We start from the raw sequence: 17,119 nt of genomic DNA, 5'->3' as shown, positions 1-17,119 counted from the left end.
ATAAGGGTGGCAAAAACTGTTAGTCCCCCAGTAAGGGTGGACCCAACAGGTGGACAGCACAGAGAGGTCTGGATGCCAGGGATGGGCCCTTAGTGGGTCAGATTCCAACTGAGTTGGGCAAGGCCGCACCATGCCTTCTGCTCCCTCCATAACAGATCGCCTCCACTTCCTTAAAGAGCCCTGCTGTCTTCCTCTGGAGGCAGTAGTGGGTTCCCGGAGGCCAAAAGGCTATGGGATAATTTACTTTTGCAGGAGGCTCCTTGTTCCCTGGAAGCTATTTGCAGAGTAAGCCAGAAGTTGGAGGGGCTGCAGAGAGGGGACTAGAACCTGCCACCTTGGCAGGAAGGGGCAGAGTATCAAGTCCAAATGGGGCATCAGTCCGAAGGCAGAGACTCCAGAATCAAGAGTCCATGGCGTATTTTTATACAAGTGGGAAAAAGAGCACCTGTATTCAGGACCCCAGCTGACCACACATCGAGGTTGTATGGGTGTAGACTAAGGAAGGCTCCTGAAAGTTCCAGAATCTCAACAGGCCCATCTAGAGGCAACTGCAGGGGCCATAATCCAATCCGGCACTTGGTTTCGTATGGACAGTCGAGGAGATGTGTCAGCTAATCTCGTAGGGCTGGTGACAGCAAGGGGATGGGTTCAAGCCAGATGTGGCCAGTAAGTCTACTGGTTAGGAGGTATCACACCCTCTCCCACAGCAGGAACACAGCCTAATGCAACCAGCCCTTCTTAGTCCCCTTAGACTCTCCCCTGGGTCTGAGAGCCCGTCCTCTGGGTGCTCAGCTCCCTCCCTCCTCCTTTTGGTGTGGGAGCCTGTAGAATTCCCTCAGAGAACATGCAATGAGGGTCTTGCTGGTTCTCTACGTGTGGGCTTTTCCTAGAATCTGAACAAGGTGCAGAACATTCTGGAATCCTCTGTGCTGACAAGCCCTGCTAGGATCATCCATGCTCCTTTGTAGAGCCAGGGGACATCAGCTTTGGGGCTTGCGGGGGTGGGCGGTCTGTGGCCCAGGAGGCCCTCCCGCCACTCATGACCCTGGCAGGAAGCAGAGGTTGTCTGGCAAAGCAGGTATCTCAAGTTCCCCACCCAGAGAATCCCTCTAGAATGCAGGTCAGAGCTCCGCGTGCAGACAGAGGGCTGCGTTGAGGGATCTCCCTCCCTGAGGAGGGGAAAGGCTGCCGCCGAGTGGCGAGCGGTGGTTGGGCTGGCTAGGAATTACGGGGATGTTGGAGGGCACCGCTCCCCCATCCAGGTGTCTCCCTGCAATGAACTCCACAGAGGACATTCACTCAGCCCCTAAGGCCCACACGAGAAGGAGGGCCTGAAGTCCAAAGGGCCAAAGGGCCAGGGAGAGGGCAAGCCTCAGGGCTTAGAGGGGACACAGGATGGAGCCTGAGGATGGTGTCAAAGGGACCTGCCCCTGTACGGGGCTGAGCTGATTGCCAGCCATGAACGCTGGGAAGAGCAGTGAGAACCCAGTGTTCAGGACAGTGCATTCTCCTCTCTTCCATCAGCGGTCAGAGCTGCCCAGGCAAAGCCTCTGTGTGGATCCCCTGTGTGTCGACTTGTGTTTCTCTGTGCACACTTCTCTCTGTGGCTCTCACATGCTTTCTCATCTGTGCCCTTAGTTCTTTTTCTGTCAAAATTTCATCTCAGGCTGGAATAAAGTTTTCAGACTGGATGCTCCCTACTGAGAGCCACAGTCACCAAGGGGAAGGTCCTAGAGGAGGGAACCAGGCAAGATGTTGACATGTGAAGGGACAGGGGCGGCTGTCCCATAGGGACCTTCTGCCCTGAAAAGCCAGAGGGAGGCAGAGGCATCAGGCGGTGTCTGGTCCAGGGTAAGGACATAGCCTGCGCAGCTCCTAGTTTAGGGTGTCAGCCCAGAAACCCCACTCCCATCCCAGCCTTTCTGTCCAACACAGGGTTTTGCCCCAGCTCCAGAACAGTTCTCAAGCTGGCTGGAGCCCCAGGGTTAACTTAAAGAAATAAAAAGAGACAGTATAATGAAGCTCATTAGGGGTCTTTAGAGGCCTGACAAAATCAAGGTCATTGCGTGCAGCTGTGTGGGGGTGCGCGTATGCTTGTCTTCTGTTGAAGAGAGAAATTGGTCGATTTCCAGAAGCACCTGTGGTTAGAACAAGGCTGGGAACTTTTCTTTCAGAATTCCCAAGCTTCATTCACTCACCAAGTTGAGCCTACAGAAAATCCTGAAGCCCGTTACTATGACTTCTGTTTTTAGTCAGCTTTTTTTGCTGCAGTGACTAAAGGACCTGACCAGCACATTGTACGGGAGAAAATGTTTATTTGAGGACTCACGTTTTCAGAGTCTTAGTCCATAGAAGGCCAGCTTCTTTTCTCAGGTCTCAGGTGAGGCTGAGCAGGAGAGTGTGGGGGCGAGAAGTGGCTCACATGATGATCACAAAGCAGAGAGAGTCTCCACTTGTCAGCTACAAGTATATACCCAAAGCCACACCCAAATTCTCACCTCCTCCAGCCACACCCTACTAAATCAGTTACCACTCCGTTAATCCCTATTAGGGGATTAAATCACTGATTGGGTTAAGACTCTTACAACCCAATCATTTCTCCTCTGAACCTTCTTGCCTTGTTTCACACGTGAGCTTTGGGGGGACACCTCACATCCAAACCATAACAGTTCCTTTCCCACCAATTACATGCAGAACAAGATTGTGCTCTGTGGAGATCCAACCTTACACATAACGCTGGGCGTCACTGGGGGTGAAGAAGGTCTTTGCCACGTGGGTCATAAGGCGAAATCCTCTTGAAGCAAAGTTGGGAAGAACTGGTCTTTCCCACCCAAGTCACCTCTTTTCCTTTCGTGGGAAATGGCTTGTGGCACTTTCTCCTCTGCCTTTTCCTGGAAACTTGAACATAAGAATGAGGCTGGGACCTAACCATTTGTCCCCAACCCAAGCCCATTTGGCCATGGACTTTTGATGGTTTGGATGCTACCATTCCCCCTTATATATGTTTTTGCTTTCTGAGGTTTTATTTACCTATAGCTAAGAGCTATCTGAAAATATTAATGGAAAAATCCCAGAAATAAGCAATTCTTAAATGTTAAATAACTTTTTATAGTATCCTATTGTAATTATTTTACTTTACTATTAGTTATTATAGCTAATCTCTTACTGTGTGTGATTTGTAAATTTTCTCATAGGTATGTAAGGTTTGGTACTCTGTGGTTTCAGGCATCCACTGGTGGCCTTGGAGGGTATTCCTGTGGATGGGGGGTACTGTATTTTATCATTACTCTCCTCTGATACAATACAGGGCTCTGCCACTTTCTTCTGTTGGCTGTTGGGCACATTAAGTCCTTATGGTCTTTGGCTCCTCATTCATTCAATGGTAATAGTCAGTGTCCATCTCACAGAACCCTTGCTGTATTAAACTTGTGAGTGCCTGTTCTGCCACTCCATATCTGTCTCGAAGTAAGCGGCCAACGAACACAGAACTTCCTCTCCAAGACTCATAGTCTTACTCAGTCTGTCTGTGACACCACCAGACCGGTTTGAGCAGGACTTCCTGTCTTAAGGTTTCAAGTCCTGGCTAGAAGTATGAGACACCCCATAGCATGTTCTATCTCTTTCACTCATTAACTCATTCAGCAGTCATATATTGATACCTCTGATGTGTCAGATGCTGGGTCAAATGCTGGCTATATACTACACAGCCCAAGGGGAAGACCAGAAAAAAGATGCATTCAATGGGTTAATAGCTGAGAAACTCTTAGGATGGTGCCTGGCACAGGGTGCTGCTATGTAAATGTTCCTAAATAAATATCAGCATTGTCAGTGAGGTGGGATGCATGGTGGCTATGGGGCCCCAAAGAAGCATCAGGAAAGTGACATAGAACTAACAGCAGGCAAGGGAGTAGAGGGGAACAGATGGGGCCAAGCAGAAGGAGTGGGCCAGAGGCAGGAGGTGCTCAGTCCATGCACTAGGGAACTGAAAGTTCTACCACTCCCTGAACTGGGGGCCTGTGGAAGTGACCGGGTTTCCTAGCCTTGAGGCAGGCTAAGGTTGGCATGTGGGTCTTATAAACTGTTAAGCTGCTGTTTTGCCTGAGCTCTGCAGAACCTTGTCCCTGGTCTGGGTTTTGAAGAGGGGGTGCTAGCACCCCTACAATATCCCAAGATTCTGTGGCAATCAGAAGTCCACTGAGCTCCCGAGGGTGGTTGGGGACGTGGTTTTGGCCTGTGACCCCGTGGCTGATCTCAGCAGCTCTGTTCCAGTCAACCTCTGGCTTTCTAACCAGGATCTGGGTTTTCTTTCTTTGCAGACGTTGGAGGAGCTCAAGTGCTGGCAACGGACAAGTCTGCTGGGGAAGAAATTGGTAGGTGGTCTCCCAGGTTATGCTAGGTGCAGATGAGAGTCAAGAAACAGACCCTCCAAAAAGCACACGGTGGTGGGTGGCTGCTGGTGTCAGTTTCCTGCTGGTCAGCACATAGGACTGGGCTGTGTTTACCTGCAGGCCAGCCTGAGTGGCCAACAGCTTTATCCTGGGGCAAGGTCCTGCAAGCCTGTCCTCAAAGGAGATATGAGACATCAAGGGCACCTTTGTCTCCTCTCTGTGCCTGATGTTCAGCTCCAGCACCCACAGTGCCCCACGTGGTAGCTGGGATCCCCCAGACAACCACATCTGCCTGACTCCTAGGACTCCCAGGCCAGCCCAGCCTGGGCATTAGGGTGAGCTCCTTGTATGTCTTTCCAGCTGATTCCACGTCCCTCAAAGACAAGACAGGACCTTATTTAATTGCCTTCAGCCTTGTCACATAGCAGCAGACTAGCACACTCAATAAATTAATCAATCAATTAATGAAGGGATAAGTGAGCAAGGGCTACAGGAGACCACAAAAGTTAGCTGCCCACCACCTAGGGCTGGGGTGAACTGGTCACCTCAAGGGCTGACTTTGAATGACCTTAGAAATGTCAGAATTGTTCCCATAGCTGAAGTTTTCCAGGGAGATGGGAAATGAAGAGAATTAATGTGCTCTCAGGAGACGGGGAAAAGAGGCTGCCACAGCAGGTCTGAGTGTGGAATGTGAAGGTCCAGATGCATGACTTTGGACTTCACCAGAGCTGTAGAAGAGCTTTGCAGGGTGATGAGTAATCCTGTGTTCAATTCCTACCTGTGCTGTAGATTTTAAATACGCCATCATTGGGACTGCTCTGGGCTTTGCCATATCCGCCAGCTTCCTGGCTCTGAAGATCTGCCTAATCAGGAAGCACCTGACAGATGATGACTCTTCAGACCTGAAGACTGTACACCTGGCCTGCAATGGTAAGGGGCCTGTGACACTCAGATCCTGCTCTTCCCTGCCTGAGAAGGGACAGTGCATTAGTCAGCTTTTCATTACTGTGACAAAATACTTTAGCACATCAACTTAAAAAGAGGAAAGGTTTATTCTGGCTCACAGTTTTGGAGGTTTCAGTCCATGATTGATGGGCCCGCTTGCTTTGGGGCCTGTGGAGGCACAGTATGTCACAGCAGTAGTGCATGGTGGTAGAAGTGCCTATATCTCAGGGCCAGGATGAGAAAGAGAGAGAAGAGGCCCCCATCTAATGATCTCCTTGGAGAGGGCTCCAAGACCTAAGGCCTCCCATGAAGCCCCAGGTTTTAAAGGTTCACCTTCTCCCAGTAGCACCGTGAACTGGGGATGCCTTTGACACCTGGGCACTGGGGAAACATTCCCGATCCCAAAAGTAGCTGACAGTGTTCTGGGAAGCCACCCACCATGAAGCATGGCTGTGAGGGCAATTCCATAACAACAGCCCCAAGCCCAGAGCCCCATAGGCTTCAGGCAAAAAAAGCGCAATGGCCTCTCTGTTTCTGTCTCTCTTTCTTCTTGTGTCTCAGTCTCTCTGTCTCTTCGGTGTCTCTCTCTGTACTTTTCTTTTTTCAGTGGCTCTTGGTATTCCTGAGAACCAGTTTCCAGGAGAAAGATGGAAAGAAGATGAGCAATTGGCTTCAAACAGAAATTTCTATCCTTTTATGCAAATGATGTGATCAGATAAAATTGATCCCAGGAGATCAGGTGGTCCTAAGCATGAGTGGGTGATAGAAGGTGCTGCGGTCATTGTTGTTAGGTGGACCAAATTGGGCAAGTCCTTCTCAGACTGGTGCCTAGCGGTCCCTCATGGTCCCAACAGAGCTGGGCTCCGGTGAACCACGGTGTTGCTGCCCCTGTCCTGTGGCACCTTCAGAAAAGGGCCTCCTAAGCTGATGCAGAGCAGTCAGCTTCTGACTTTTCGGTGGAGAAATGCAACTTTGATTTACAAGCCCTTTCTCTCAAGGTGTCACCCACAAAATATTGTCTGCCCCAGGGTTAGTCTCTTAACACGATGATGATGCCGTTTTCCATGAGGTATTTCTGAGGATGAGGAGGACGGACCCTCACTGTGTTTCTGGAAACTTCGATTATGATCTATGAAAATATGTGGAAAGAGGTGGTCGGGGCCAGGAGAGGAGGCTGGGCAGTGCCATGGGCTTCCAGGTGCTGGCGTGTCCAGTTGCACGAGGACGCCCTTGGCCATGAGCTTGTCCCTGAGGTTGTATCCCTCGCAGGAAGAGGGCAGGAAACACTCTGTCCCACACCACTTCCCAGCCAGTGACCCCAGCCCAGGAGCCGGCTTCTCAGCACTGCCCAAGTTGTCTGGCTCTGGCCCCTCACATCTGCAGCCGTGGTGCTGAGAGCTGCCCCAGGGGCCACAGGACCTCCTTCCTAATGCCCTGCTTTCTCTGTTTAGACACCATCGTGCGAAAGAAGAGACCCTCAAGGTAAGGTCGATGCTGAGGCGGTCAGTGAGGGGGTCACTTTCCCTTCTGTCTTAGCCACCACCTCTCTGCTATCAACCAGCTTCTCTAGGGGACTAGATGCACCCCACATCCCCCTCCTCCTGCTCTCCGCTTTGGATCAGTGGGCAGTTATCATAAGAAGAGCGGACACAGGATACAGTAGCCCAAAGGAGTTTGAGCTTGTTTTTGTATTCCCTGGATTAGATTCTGCCCCACCCTGTGCTCGGAGCCCTCTAGTGCATCTCCCTTGCTTGGAATGAGGTAGGCAGTCCCTGCCCTGACCTGGTAGGGAGGATGTAGAGTCTGCCCCAAATTTCTTAGCTTATTTGCTGGTATCTGGCCACTCTGCTTTAATCCATGGATAGTCCTACCTCAGGGCCTTTGCACTTGCTATTTTCTAACATGGGAATACTCTTTTTCCCAGATAGCCATATGCCTCATCCCTCATTTCCTTCACATCTATGCTTCAGAGTGTCACCATTTCATTTCAGATGGCCCATTTTAAATAGTAACCTCCCCTCCACAGTTCTACCTGGCTTTATTTTTCTTTATAACTTTTCTATTAATTGGCATTATAGGAATATGAGCTTGTCTCTTTTGGATGCTTGTTGTCCTTAAAATGCAAGCTCCTTGAGGGTGGGGGTCTTCCTTTTCATATCTGTGGCCCTGCCACTCAGGATAGGGGACACTCATGCATGAATTGAACAAATAAATGAATGAGCATGAGAGAAAACAAGCTCCCTCACCCTACAGAGGACACAGGCAGTTAGAGGTGACCTCTGTCTGGTGGAGGGACCATGACAGAGCTACACACATGTGGCATGAGGTGCAGAGGGGTGCACAGCTGGCTGGGAAGCAGTAGGTATGGGGAGTAGGCGAGCCTCAGTCGGCCTGTGGAAGGAGCAGGTCAAACAGGCAGAAGGAACTTTGGCACCTGCAGGCTCCCTTGGGTATCATGGAAAACATTTGGCCAAGAAGCAAACGTTAGGGCAGAAGCAAGTGCTTCATATGGAGGTGCAGAGAGAAGAGGTTGGGGAGAGAATGAATTTCTACTCCTGGAGGATCCGATGGTCTTGTGTTAGGTAAAGGAGTCTGAACCCTGTCCTGAAACTCCGGCCAACCACTGATGAATTCTAAGATGGGGAGAGATGGGATGTTTTCATTATGGGAGGGGGCTCAGGTGGAGATGGGGAGCCATGCTGGAAGTCCCAGGAGAGATCATGACCTGCTGCAAAGCCCTGCTGGAGGAGCACGCTGGCTGGAGGCAACAGAGGAGATGAGGGAGGGGCAAGTTCCGGAGTATTCTGAGGCATTAGCCTGGAGGAGGCCATTCCCGTAATCCAGATGGGAAGATTACAGTCCTTGTTTCAATAATAAACCTTTTGAAACAAAGTTCCATATAAGGAATGTGAATGTGAAGAGGTACTGGAGGAAGATGGGTGGGCAAAGGAAGGGAAGAAATTGAGGGACTTTGGAAGAGAAGGGAAAAAAGAGACAAAATCAAATACAAAGGTTTTTCTTGGATTGGACAATAGAGCAATAAAAGATGACTTTTGAAATAATCAAAGAAGTTTGAATGTGGACTAGATAATACATGATATCATCTTCTTCGGAGTGGTCATTGTATGGGGATTAAGGGGGAGATAAAATGGTGATATATTTAGGGGTGAAGTCCCATGATATCTACACTGATATTCAAGTGGATCAGTTAACAAGGGGAGGTTCTGTATACAGAGATGAAACAAAAGCTGCAAAATGTTAGTGGATCTGGGTGCAAGAGGTATACGTTTTGATGGTACTGTTCTTTCACTCCTTCTGTGTATTTGAAGATTTTTTTTTTAATAGACAAAGGCCAAGAGAGAAGACAGGAAAGCACTCTGGCCTTGGATGACCACCCTGTGCACATCATACAGAGCCTGTCATTTTAGCTACAGCGCACGAGCCATTCCTTACGTGAGGAGAAGTAGGTTGGGGATTGTGGATTGTGAAAGCATCATTCAGATAAGCCAGTGGAAGTGTTCTCTTTCCTAAGAGTAGGGCTTGTTCAAGCAGGAGACCAAGATCCTGTCCTCCTTCCTGCTGCCCCTGTGTGGCACAAGCAGCCTTTGTTCACTCTGAGACCCCAAAGCAGCACTGAGAAGCCCACATTCAGCCAATCAGACAGCTCGATAACAGAGAGAGATGTTTGGAATTGGTTGTTCATCAAATGAACCAAACTGACTCATGATTCGCTTGGCCACTGACAAAGAAAAGGTCTTGATAAGTGGAGGAGGAAAAAAACTGTCCTCCTGTTAAGACCCAGTTTCCTGGGCTCTAGTTGAGCAAACGGCCCATCGCTTCACTTTAAATCTTGCCAAAGTCTTACCCTGTGAGAATGTTCCACAGCATCCAAAAGGATGCTGATTCCTGGTCTCTCAGCTCTCTTGGCATAAGGCTTCTGGCCAGTGGCTAGCAATCGCTGCCTAGGCATGCAGAAGAGCCACCGTCACCATGGGGCAGTGGCCACCTCCTCTCTTTGAGTAAAAATGATCATTCTTAAAACTCACCTCTCGGAGAAATTGAGGTTTAGCCTGTGTGTGTGTGTGTGTGTGTGTGTGTGTGTGTGTGTGAGAGAGAGAGAGAGAGAGAGAGAGAGAGAGAGAGAGAGAGAGAGAGGATGTTCATCTACCAAGTCCTAAAGACAGAGAGCACACGTGAAGCCCTACTGCAGGAGAATGGCTTCCTTGTGCTTAACTGCTTTAACTGCGTCTTTGGGGCCTACCGCCTTCCTGAATTCAGCCTGCCTCCACCTAGTGTTAGTTTTGGAAACTTGAACTGTGCCTTAGTGTCATTCAGGGTTGAAGGATCTCTCTCTCTCTCTCCTTCTCCCCCGGGGGCATCGTACACTGAAATATCTAAGGCAGTCATCTTGTATAATGTCCCGTGTTCTGGATTTGTGTGATTGTTTCCTCCTGAGCAGATTCAAACTGAATTTTTTTGTCAAGAATACTATGGAGGTGACATTGCTTATCTTTTATTGTGTTGTGTCTACAGGCATGGAACGCCAGGCCAGCTCACTGTTGGTGAGGCTGCCTTTGATGGCTTGGCTAAGGAAGCGATGCTGGCTCTCTGCATTACAGAGATTAGAATGTTCCCCTCTGTGATTAGTAAATAATCCGAGGGCTGCTACTTGGAGAGCATGTGAATTCCCTGACCCCCAACATTTCTTTACACTGATTTTACATCTATTCATGATCTATGCCTGAATCAGGTATTGCAGCTTATGGTTACAAAATACTCTTTCCCATTCGAGCATATTCTTTCTAAATTTGGGGACCAAAAGGCTTTTTTCCTGTCTCCTCTTTTCTTCTGTTCCTACTTGCTAAGTAATAAATATCACTGTGGACTTCAGTACAGTACATTTTAATTCATTAGTATCATGAGTCCTTTTGATGCTCAAATTGTCCTGAAATGCCTAGTACAAGCTATTTCTTGGCAACGGTGACCTTGTGACAGGACCCCATTCTACCTGGAGCGTTTCCTAGACTTGTGACACTACAAGTTATTCCAGGCTCACCCTGTACTTCTCCCACCTGGAGTCACCTGTTTCTCTAGGGACTCCTGATTTTTCTTTTTTTTTTTTTCTTTTTTTTTAATTGGAGAGTGATTTTTAGAAACCAAGGTCTGGACACATTGTGTTCTCATGGCCACTAAGGTGTCATTGCTTCTAGGTTCTTTCAATGGACAGTCAAGAAATGTATATTCAAGTCAATAATTCAGTGTCCTAGATTTCATCCGAAGCGTTCCCCAGTCCATATTTCTATTTTCTCTTTTCCAAAGTGAAAACACTGGTTCTCAACCATATAAAAATATGACTTACTTGTTCTATCCCAATAATACACACAAAATACTTCCAGAATTCCAGCATCGTACAGCTACAAACTGCTTCATAAACTTGAAATTTTATTTATGGTACTTTCTGCTTTAGCATTTAGCCCTCTCTGTGTACACAGAGTACTGTGTTCAAATCCAGTTGTTTTCTCAGTGTGGTTAATACTATCGATTTTTGATGTAGCATTAGAAACACTGGTTTGAGACTATATGCTATTTTAATATTTTCATTTTTATTGTTGAACAATTTTATTTTTGAACATGTAAGTTTATTGACTTTTTTATGTAGTCTGCCATGAAAAGATATTTTATTTTACTTTATTTTTGGTTGACACGCATTAATTGTATACACTAATGGGGGGTCAGTGCAATATTTTAATGAATGAATACATTTAATGCATGAATAATCAGTGTTCACTGATTAAACCCAGCCTCTTTATCTGCCATATCCACCTTCCCTATGTCCCAGTCTCTAATTATCACTATTCCACATTAAGGTTGACTTTTTTTTTTTAACATTCACCTATGAGACAGAACATGCAATACATGTCTTTGGGTATCCAGTTTATTTCACTTACATAATGCCTTCCAGCTCCATCCATTTTGCTGCAAATTCCAGGACTTCTTTCTTCTTTGTGGCTGAATAATATTTCACTGTGTATATATGCTACATTTTGTTGTATGCTTCTTGTATAAGACTATTTTCATGTGTTTCAAGGAGCTCTCAGATTTTACTCTGATGAGGTTCTTATGTTTATTGATAAGTTCATTATTTTGTTTTTGTTGTTTTTAAAAGATAATTTCCCATTAAGTCTCCTGCCTGGTTGTTGACTGTATATTGACCCCCTCTTTTGTATGTTAACATCACAGTGGTTTCCTTATTGAATGCTTTTATTGTGTTTGTTTTTCCCTCTATCCCCTTTAGTTTGCATATCTTCCTTCTCAATTCTTATGCCTCTAATGGTTCTCTCCTTTCTGACTGTATTGGGGGAAAACTATCCATGTTAAATAACAGTGGACACAGTGCACAGACTTGCCTTGCATCTGATCTTGGTGAGAAATACAACAGTGGTGTCCATTAAATAAGATGTTGGTTAAAAGTGCATATATTTTCTGTGGCTAAAGTGCATATATTTTATGATGTAAGGGAAGCTTCCATCAGACTCTATGTTATTGAGTTTAAAAAAAAAAATTTATAATTAGTTATATATAACAGTAGAATGCGTTTTGACACATCATACTTAAATGGAATATAACTTCTCCTTCTTCTGGTTGTATAGGATGTGGAATTATACCAGTTATATAGTCATATATGCACATAGGGTAATAATGTCTGATTTATTCTACTATTCTTCCTACCCCGAAATGGCCACTGGATTTTTTTTTTAACAAATCTTTTTAGCATTAGCAATCATTAACTCATCCTCAAATGATATAACCTGATATTCCCATTAGCCAGAACATAGAGGTACATATTAGTTTATTTAGTTTTCCTTCTCTTCCTATTGGCTTCTATGATCTTTGGAGGATGTGGTGAAACATTGGCTTTAATAGCCACTACAACTGCGTAATATCCCCAAACTCCTTCCCTTTCCCTGTACCAGTCCAGGGTACATGTGGCCTAATTCACTTACTCATCCAGCCAGCAGATGCCATCCTAGCTTCTGCTCAGCTTGCCTTTTACTGCAGGTTGTCCCTGGCTCCCTTGTGACTGATGATATACCCATCCAGAATCATCCCTGCCTGTCAGAGGTCAACTTCCTCCATGAAATAGCTCAGCAGGTGCCACTTCCCTCATCTCAGAGCTGCCAGGAACAAGAGTGGCCTGCCCTTCTGTGGTACTCACCCACTCTGGGCATCAGTATTTCAAATGCAAATTCTGGGACATCCAGACACTAAATATCCCCTCCTCAACAACACTTGCAGGGGCCTTTTAACTCAGGGCTTATTAAATCAATAGGAGAAATAAACTCTCTGCTCAGCTGGTGGGTGTCCAGCTCAGCAGATTGGAACTCTCGTGTTCTTCTGGATCAACTGTTCTTTAAGGTAGGTCCTCAAACAGCATTGGATGCCCTCTCTTAGAATACCTTCCTCCATTTCTCTCTCCATTCTCCCTCACCATGACTTGCTTGTTTGCAACTCACTTGTCTTCAGTGTGGCCTCATCTGCCAAAAACTCTGTATCTTTGACCTTGACCTCCTTGGTCCTCAAATGCAGCATAGACAGACATGGGATATTCATTTTGTGGCCCCTGCCTGGCTTGTTCGTCAATGTTTCTCTCTCCTCTGTCTTTCTGCTGTTGCTTTTCCCTCTCCCCTGGGGAGATGTCAAGATGTCAAGAGACTGTGACTGAATCTACATAATGAATACCATATACAATTATGCAGCATTTGAAGTAAACATAAATACATGCTTCCATTATTATATAATTATATAATTTTCATCAGGGTCTGGTTTGGTCTTCTGACCTTTTCTTCTGTCTTCCTCTTTTTTTAAAAACACATCTATGCCTCCCTTCCCTCCTGTCTGGGCTGGTAGACTAAATATAGAAAGTCTCATCCATTTAACAGCTTATGGTTCAGACTTAAAGGCAAAACTTTCTACCTATCTTCACATAGGTCTATCTACTTTGTTCTTCATAGCATCTGCCCAGATCTGTATAAACTCTTCAACTTTAGAAAGTGACACTTGTCCCCAAATATATCGACTGACCTTAGGGATGACTTCTTCCCTTTTCATCAAAGCAGATGAGGCTTTGTGGTCTTCAGCTGGGCAGGCACAAAACAACCTCAAGTTTGAGCTTTATCTGAAAAATTCCCCTTTACCTGGAAGCCACTGGTCTTCAGGCCTCTTTGTAAGCTGCACAAAAAAAAAAAAAAAAAAAAAAAAAAGCCCCAGCTTGCTGCCATTGCTGATGAACTCCTTCACAGCTGCTTAATGTGGTGCACAAGCACACAGTGATTAGTCAAAGCAAAGTCTCTTTGTCTAAATATCTTCCAGATCTTTCTCTTTCTTTCCAGAGATGCTCAGGTGATTGAGTTGTAAACAAGTGGCTACATTGGGAGAGATTCGACTGTCTAGACAACAGAATCTCAAAATGTTTTGAATTTGAGCACTGAAGGCTGGTTATGAAACTTCACATGGACTCAATATACGAGGAAAATAATAGGAGGACTATAATCAAGAGTGTCTCTGCTCTGAGAGAAAGTATTACTCCTTTTCTACCAGAAGTTAACTACTCAGGGTGAGTACGTTATCCAACAGTAAGAAACAGGTAGAAGCCAATGAATGCACATCATCTAGCTTGGTCCACCATGTTGGAGCTGTTAATGCTTCTACAAGGTCATCATGTCCACATCAATGGAACCTACCCACAGCCATGACTCATGGAAATGGGAACCAAACACAAGACGCAGCTTCCTCAGCACTACCGTCTTATCAACAATTAAATAGCACTTGCAGAACCATTGACCTCAACTTCTTAGCTGCCAGGAAACATGGAGACCATGAGCCAGTCTCCAATGCTATCAATGACTGACCTTCTAAGGGAGAAATGGTAGCTTGGCCTGGAGTGAAAGAAAGTGCCCTTGACAGCCATGGGCTGGGCCTGTGGCCGTGCAGATCTCCAAATGAAGGAGCCAACAAAGGATTAAACGAGAAAGCAGATAGTGTGCCTTGTGAAGAACAACACAAACATAAGTTATCATTGTTATCCCTCAGATAATTATTTTGTGGTGAGTTTTATAGTTTGTATGGTGCACACATGGAAGACAAGACTGGCAGAGGCCCAGGAAACCCACGTCATTCTCTTACTGTCATCAGCCTAATATTCTGTGGCACGGGCTCCATGAACATTTCCCTTGCCAGTATTATTAACCCCATATTTCTAGGAATGCCTATGGAAGACTCTTTGCCTTTCCATTCTTCAAAAATCTGGGTGCCTTTGTGGACCGGTTCTCCTTAAATTGGGTTAACTCTCCTTGTGTGTGATGAAAGATGAGCTATATTTAAAAAAAAAAAAAAGTGCTGTGTTATAATAATTTGCCTGGATTCCCAGGGCATCTTTTATCTAACTTGATAACAATGTTGTTCATTAGCAGCCTTTGTTAACTGATAACCTAAAGTGGTAACGTGGTACTCATAAGCAATTTTCTGTGTGTAAGATAGAATAAACCATCTTGTAAGGGATCTGTTAATTGATTTGCTTCTTTTAGCAGCATTTTAATTAAGACAACTGGTTTGTGAATGGCAGATACACTCATGAGCTGAAGACGAAAACCTCCGGTTACTCAGACACCGTTTTATGTTCCATACATACAAAACACCATGGGATTCAATCCACTGCCACAACTTGTGACATAATTTCCTGGAATCATACCTGGAGTCTGATTTTGTTTTAGACCCTCATAAGGGTCCCTGTGTGAAGTCAGGGACAGTCATATATTGCTTAATGATGGGAATGCATTCCAAGGAATGTACCGTTGGTAAATTTCATCATTTTGTAATTGTCATGGAGCATACGTACATGAACTAAGTTGGCTATGACCTCACTAGGTGATACACTATTATAGGACCTTTGTCAGACATGCAGTCCATTGTTGACTGCTATGTCATCATGCTGTACATGACAGGATGTGAAGGCCAGCGTCCTTTCCTTGGGGTGTAAATGCTGTCATCATCTAGGACGCAGAATGGAGTGGGAGTCTTTGACAATGAGGTCTTCCTGGCTTATACCCCAAATCAAGCTCAAGGGCTTCATTGTGGAAGTCCTTCCAGTCCTATTGGAAACTCTCTGAAGCCCCTCTTGGCAGCCCCTCGCCCTGGGAGGAGTTCCTAGAGATGGTGTCCAATGGGTAGTAGCTCTTGGAAGGATTTGGAAGCAACCACAGGAAGTCCCTGTACCTGTGGTGCATGCAATGTCTTCAGTTAGGGACATTGCTTCATCCTGTGATTTGGAGTATATTAGCAGAGTCCTGGGCTGGGATAAGCCTTGCCCTTCTGGCCCTGTATGCCTTGGGGCCCCCAAAGCACATGCAGTCCCCCTGTCAGCTCACCACAGCCTGGAGAACACCATGCTCAAAGGAAAGGACCGATGACTCTGAAACATTAAGAGGAAAGAGACATGGATGAAGCAGGCTGCAGATGGCAGCAGCCAACCAGAGTCTGAGGATGTAACTTTGGCTTAGGGCCTCTTGGCCTCGTACCTAGGGAAAAGGTGAATTGGGGAAAAGGTGAATTGGGAGAGGTTTATCTGACCAAGATCAATAAATTAAAAATCATCTATCGATTTATAGATTTTTATATCTATAAATTAAAAATGTTTATGCTACATCTCTAAATTAAAATTAATTCATAAAAATTAAACATGTCTGTATACGTGTGTCCTCCACCTTGTGTGTTAAAAGTATATGTATCATGATGGGCTGGGGTTGTGGCTCAGAAATTGAGCACGTGCCTAGCATGCTTGAGGTGCTGGGTTTGATCCTTAGCACCACATAAAAATATAATAGAGATACTGTGTCCACCTATAACTAAAAAATACAAATAAAAAAAGTATATGTATCATGAGCTGGGCATGGTGGCACACACTTGTAATCCCAGTGGCTTAGGAGGGTGAGACAGGGGGATCCTGAGTTCAAAGCCAGCCTCAGCAAAAGTGAGGCACTAAGCAACTCAGTGAGACCCTGTCTCTAAATAAAATACAAGATTGGGTTGGTGATGTGGCTCAGTGGTTGAGTGCCCCTGAGTTCAATCCCCAGTACCCTCTTCTTCCCCAAAGTATATGTATCATGAAATTCTAAGAATTATACAGAGTTCAGAGGAGTTAATACAGAGCCTTTTTCATCATCCAAGGTTGGAAACAGCTGAGACACGACAAGTTAGGTAGGTGGAAATGGAAATATCAGGTGATTCTACTTCTCAGATGAGTCATGGCCTGCCAATATCTCTCAGTATCCTTGGCCAGTCCAAGCAAGAGGGGAGTGTGGCTGGGGCTGGAGGGCGTCCGCAAGGACATAAGGACAGACTGCTTTGGACTTTCAGGGAAGAGATACCAGTACTCACTGAGGGTTGGGTCTTGGTAGGAAAGAAAAGAAGAAGGAGGCTCATGAGTCTCACCCCCAAGTTTGGGAGCCACTGGGGAGGACCAGAGGAGCGCTAGCCTGGGGAAAAGTCTGCGGCTGGGTCTTTTGTCTCTAATGTTGATACTTAGGGAACCAAAATGGGCTGCATTTGGAGAGCATGAGCTTCACATTTCTGTAGGTGTTCAAGCCCGAGAATTGGGGTTAAAAACAGTGTTCAAGATTGCTCTAACACATCTTGGAGATCCATGAGCGATCTCTGGGGAGAACCAGCCTGACTCCTTGTCCCTGGGATGGAGTGTGCATACAGGGTTGCTTAGGCAGAGGAAGCAGAGC

The 17,119-nt window shown here is 46.0% G+C and overlaps 1 protein-coding gene across 2 annotated transcripts in view; it reads left to right on the top strand.

Moving 5' to 3' along the window:
- Tmem273 (transmembrane protein 273) overlaps positions 1 to 14,973 on the top strand; it is a 31,311-nt gene extending 16,338 nt beyond the window's left edge. The window contains exons 2-5 of one of the 2 annotated variants that reach the window (XM_076834568.1): positions 4,317 to 4,370; positions 5,178 to 5,318; positions 6,785 to 6,815; positions 13,724 to 14,973. In XM_076834568.1, the coding sequence (XP_076690683.1) occupies positions 4,317 to 4,370; positions 5,178 to 5,318; positions 6,785 to 6,815; positions 13,724 to 13,748 (251 nt within the window). In that variant the 3' untranslated portion in view covers positions 13,749 to 14,973. The remainder of the gene's footprint in view (positions 1 to 4,316; positions 4,371 to 5,177; positions 5,319 to 6,784; positions 6,816 to 13,723) is intronic. The other variant, XM_076834569.1, reaches the window with a different exon arrangement.
- Positions 14,974 to 17,119: the final 2,146 nt, after the last annotated feature.

This window comes from Callospermophilus lateralis, chromosome 15 (assembly GCF_048772815.1).
Source record: "Callospermophilus lateralis isolate mCalLat2 chromosome 15, mCalLat2.hap1, whole genome shotgun sequence".
Lineage (NCBI taxonomy): Eukaryota > Metazoa > Chordata > Mammalia > Rodentia > Sciuridae > Callospermophilus > Callospermophilus lateralis.
This window is presented reverse-complemented; position numbering and strand designations above follow the sequence as displayed.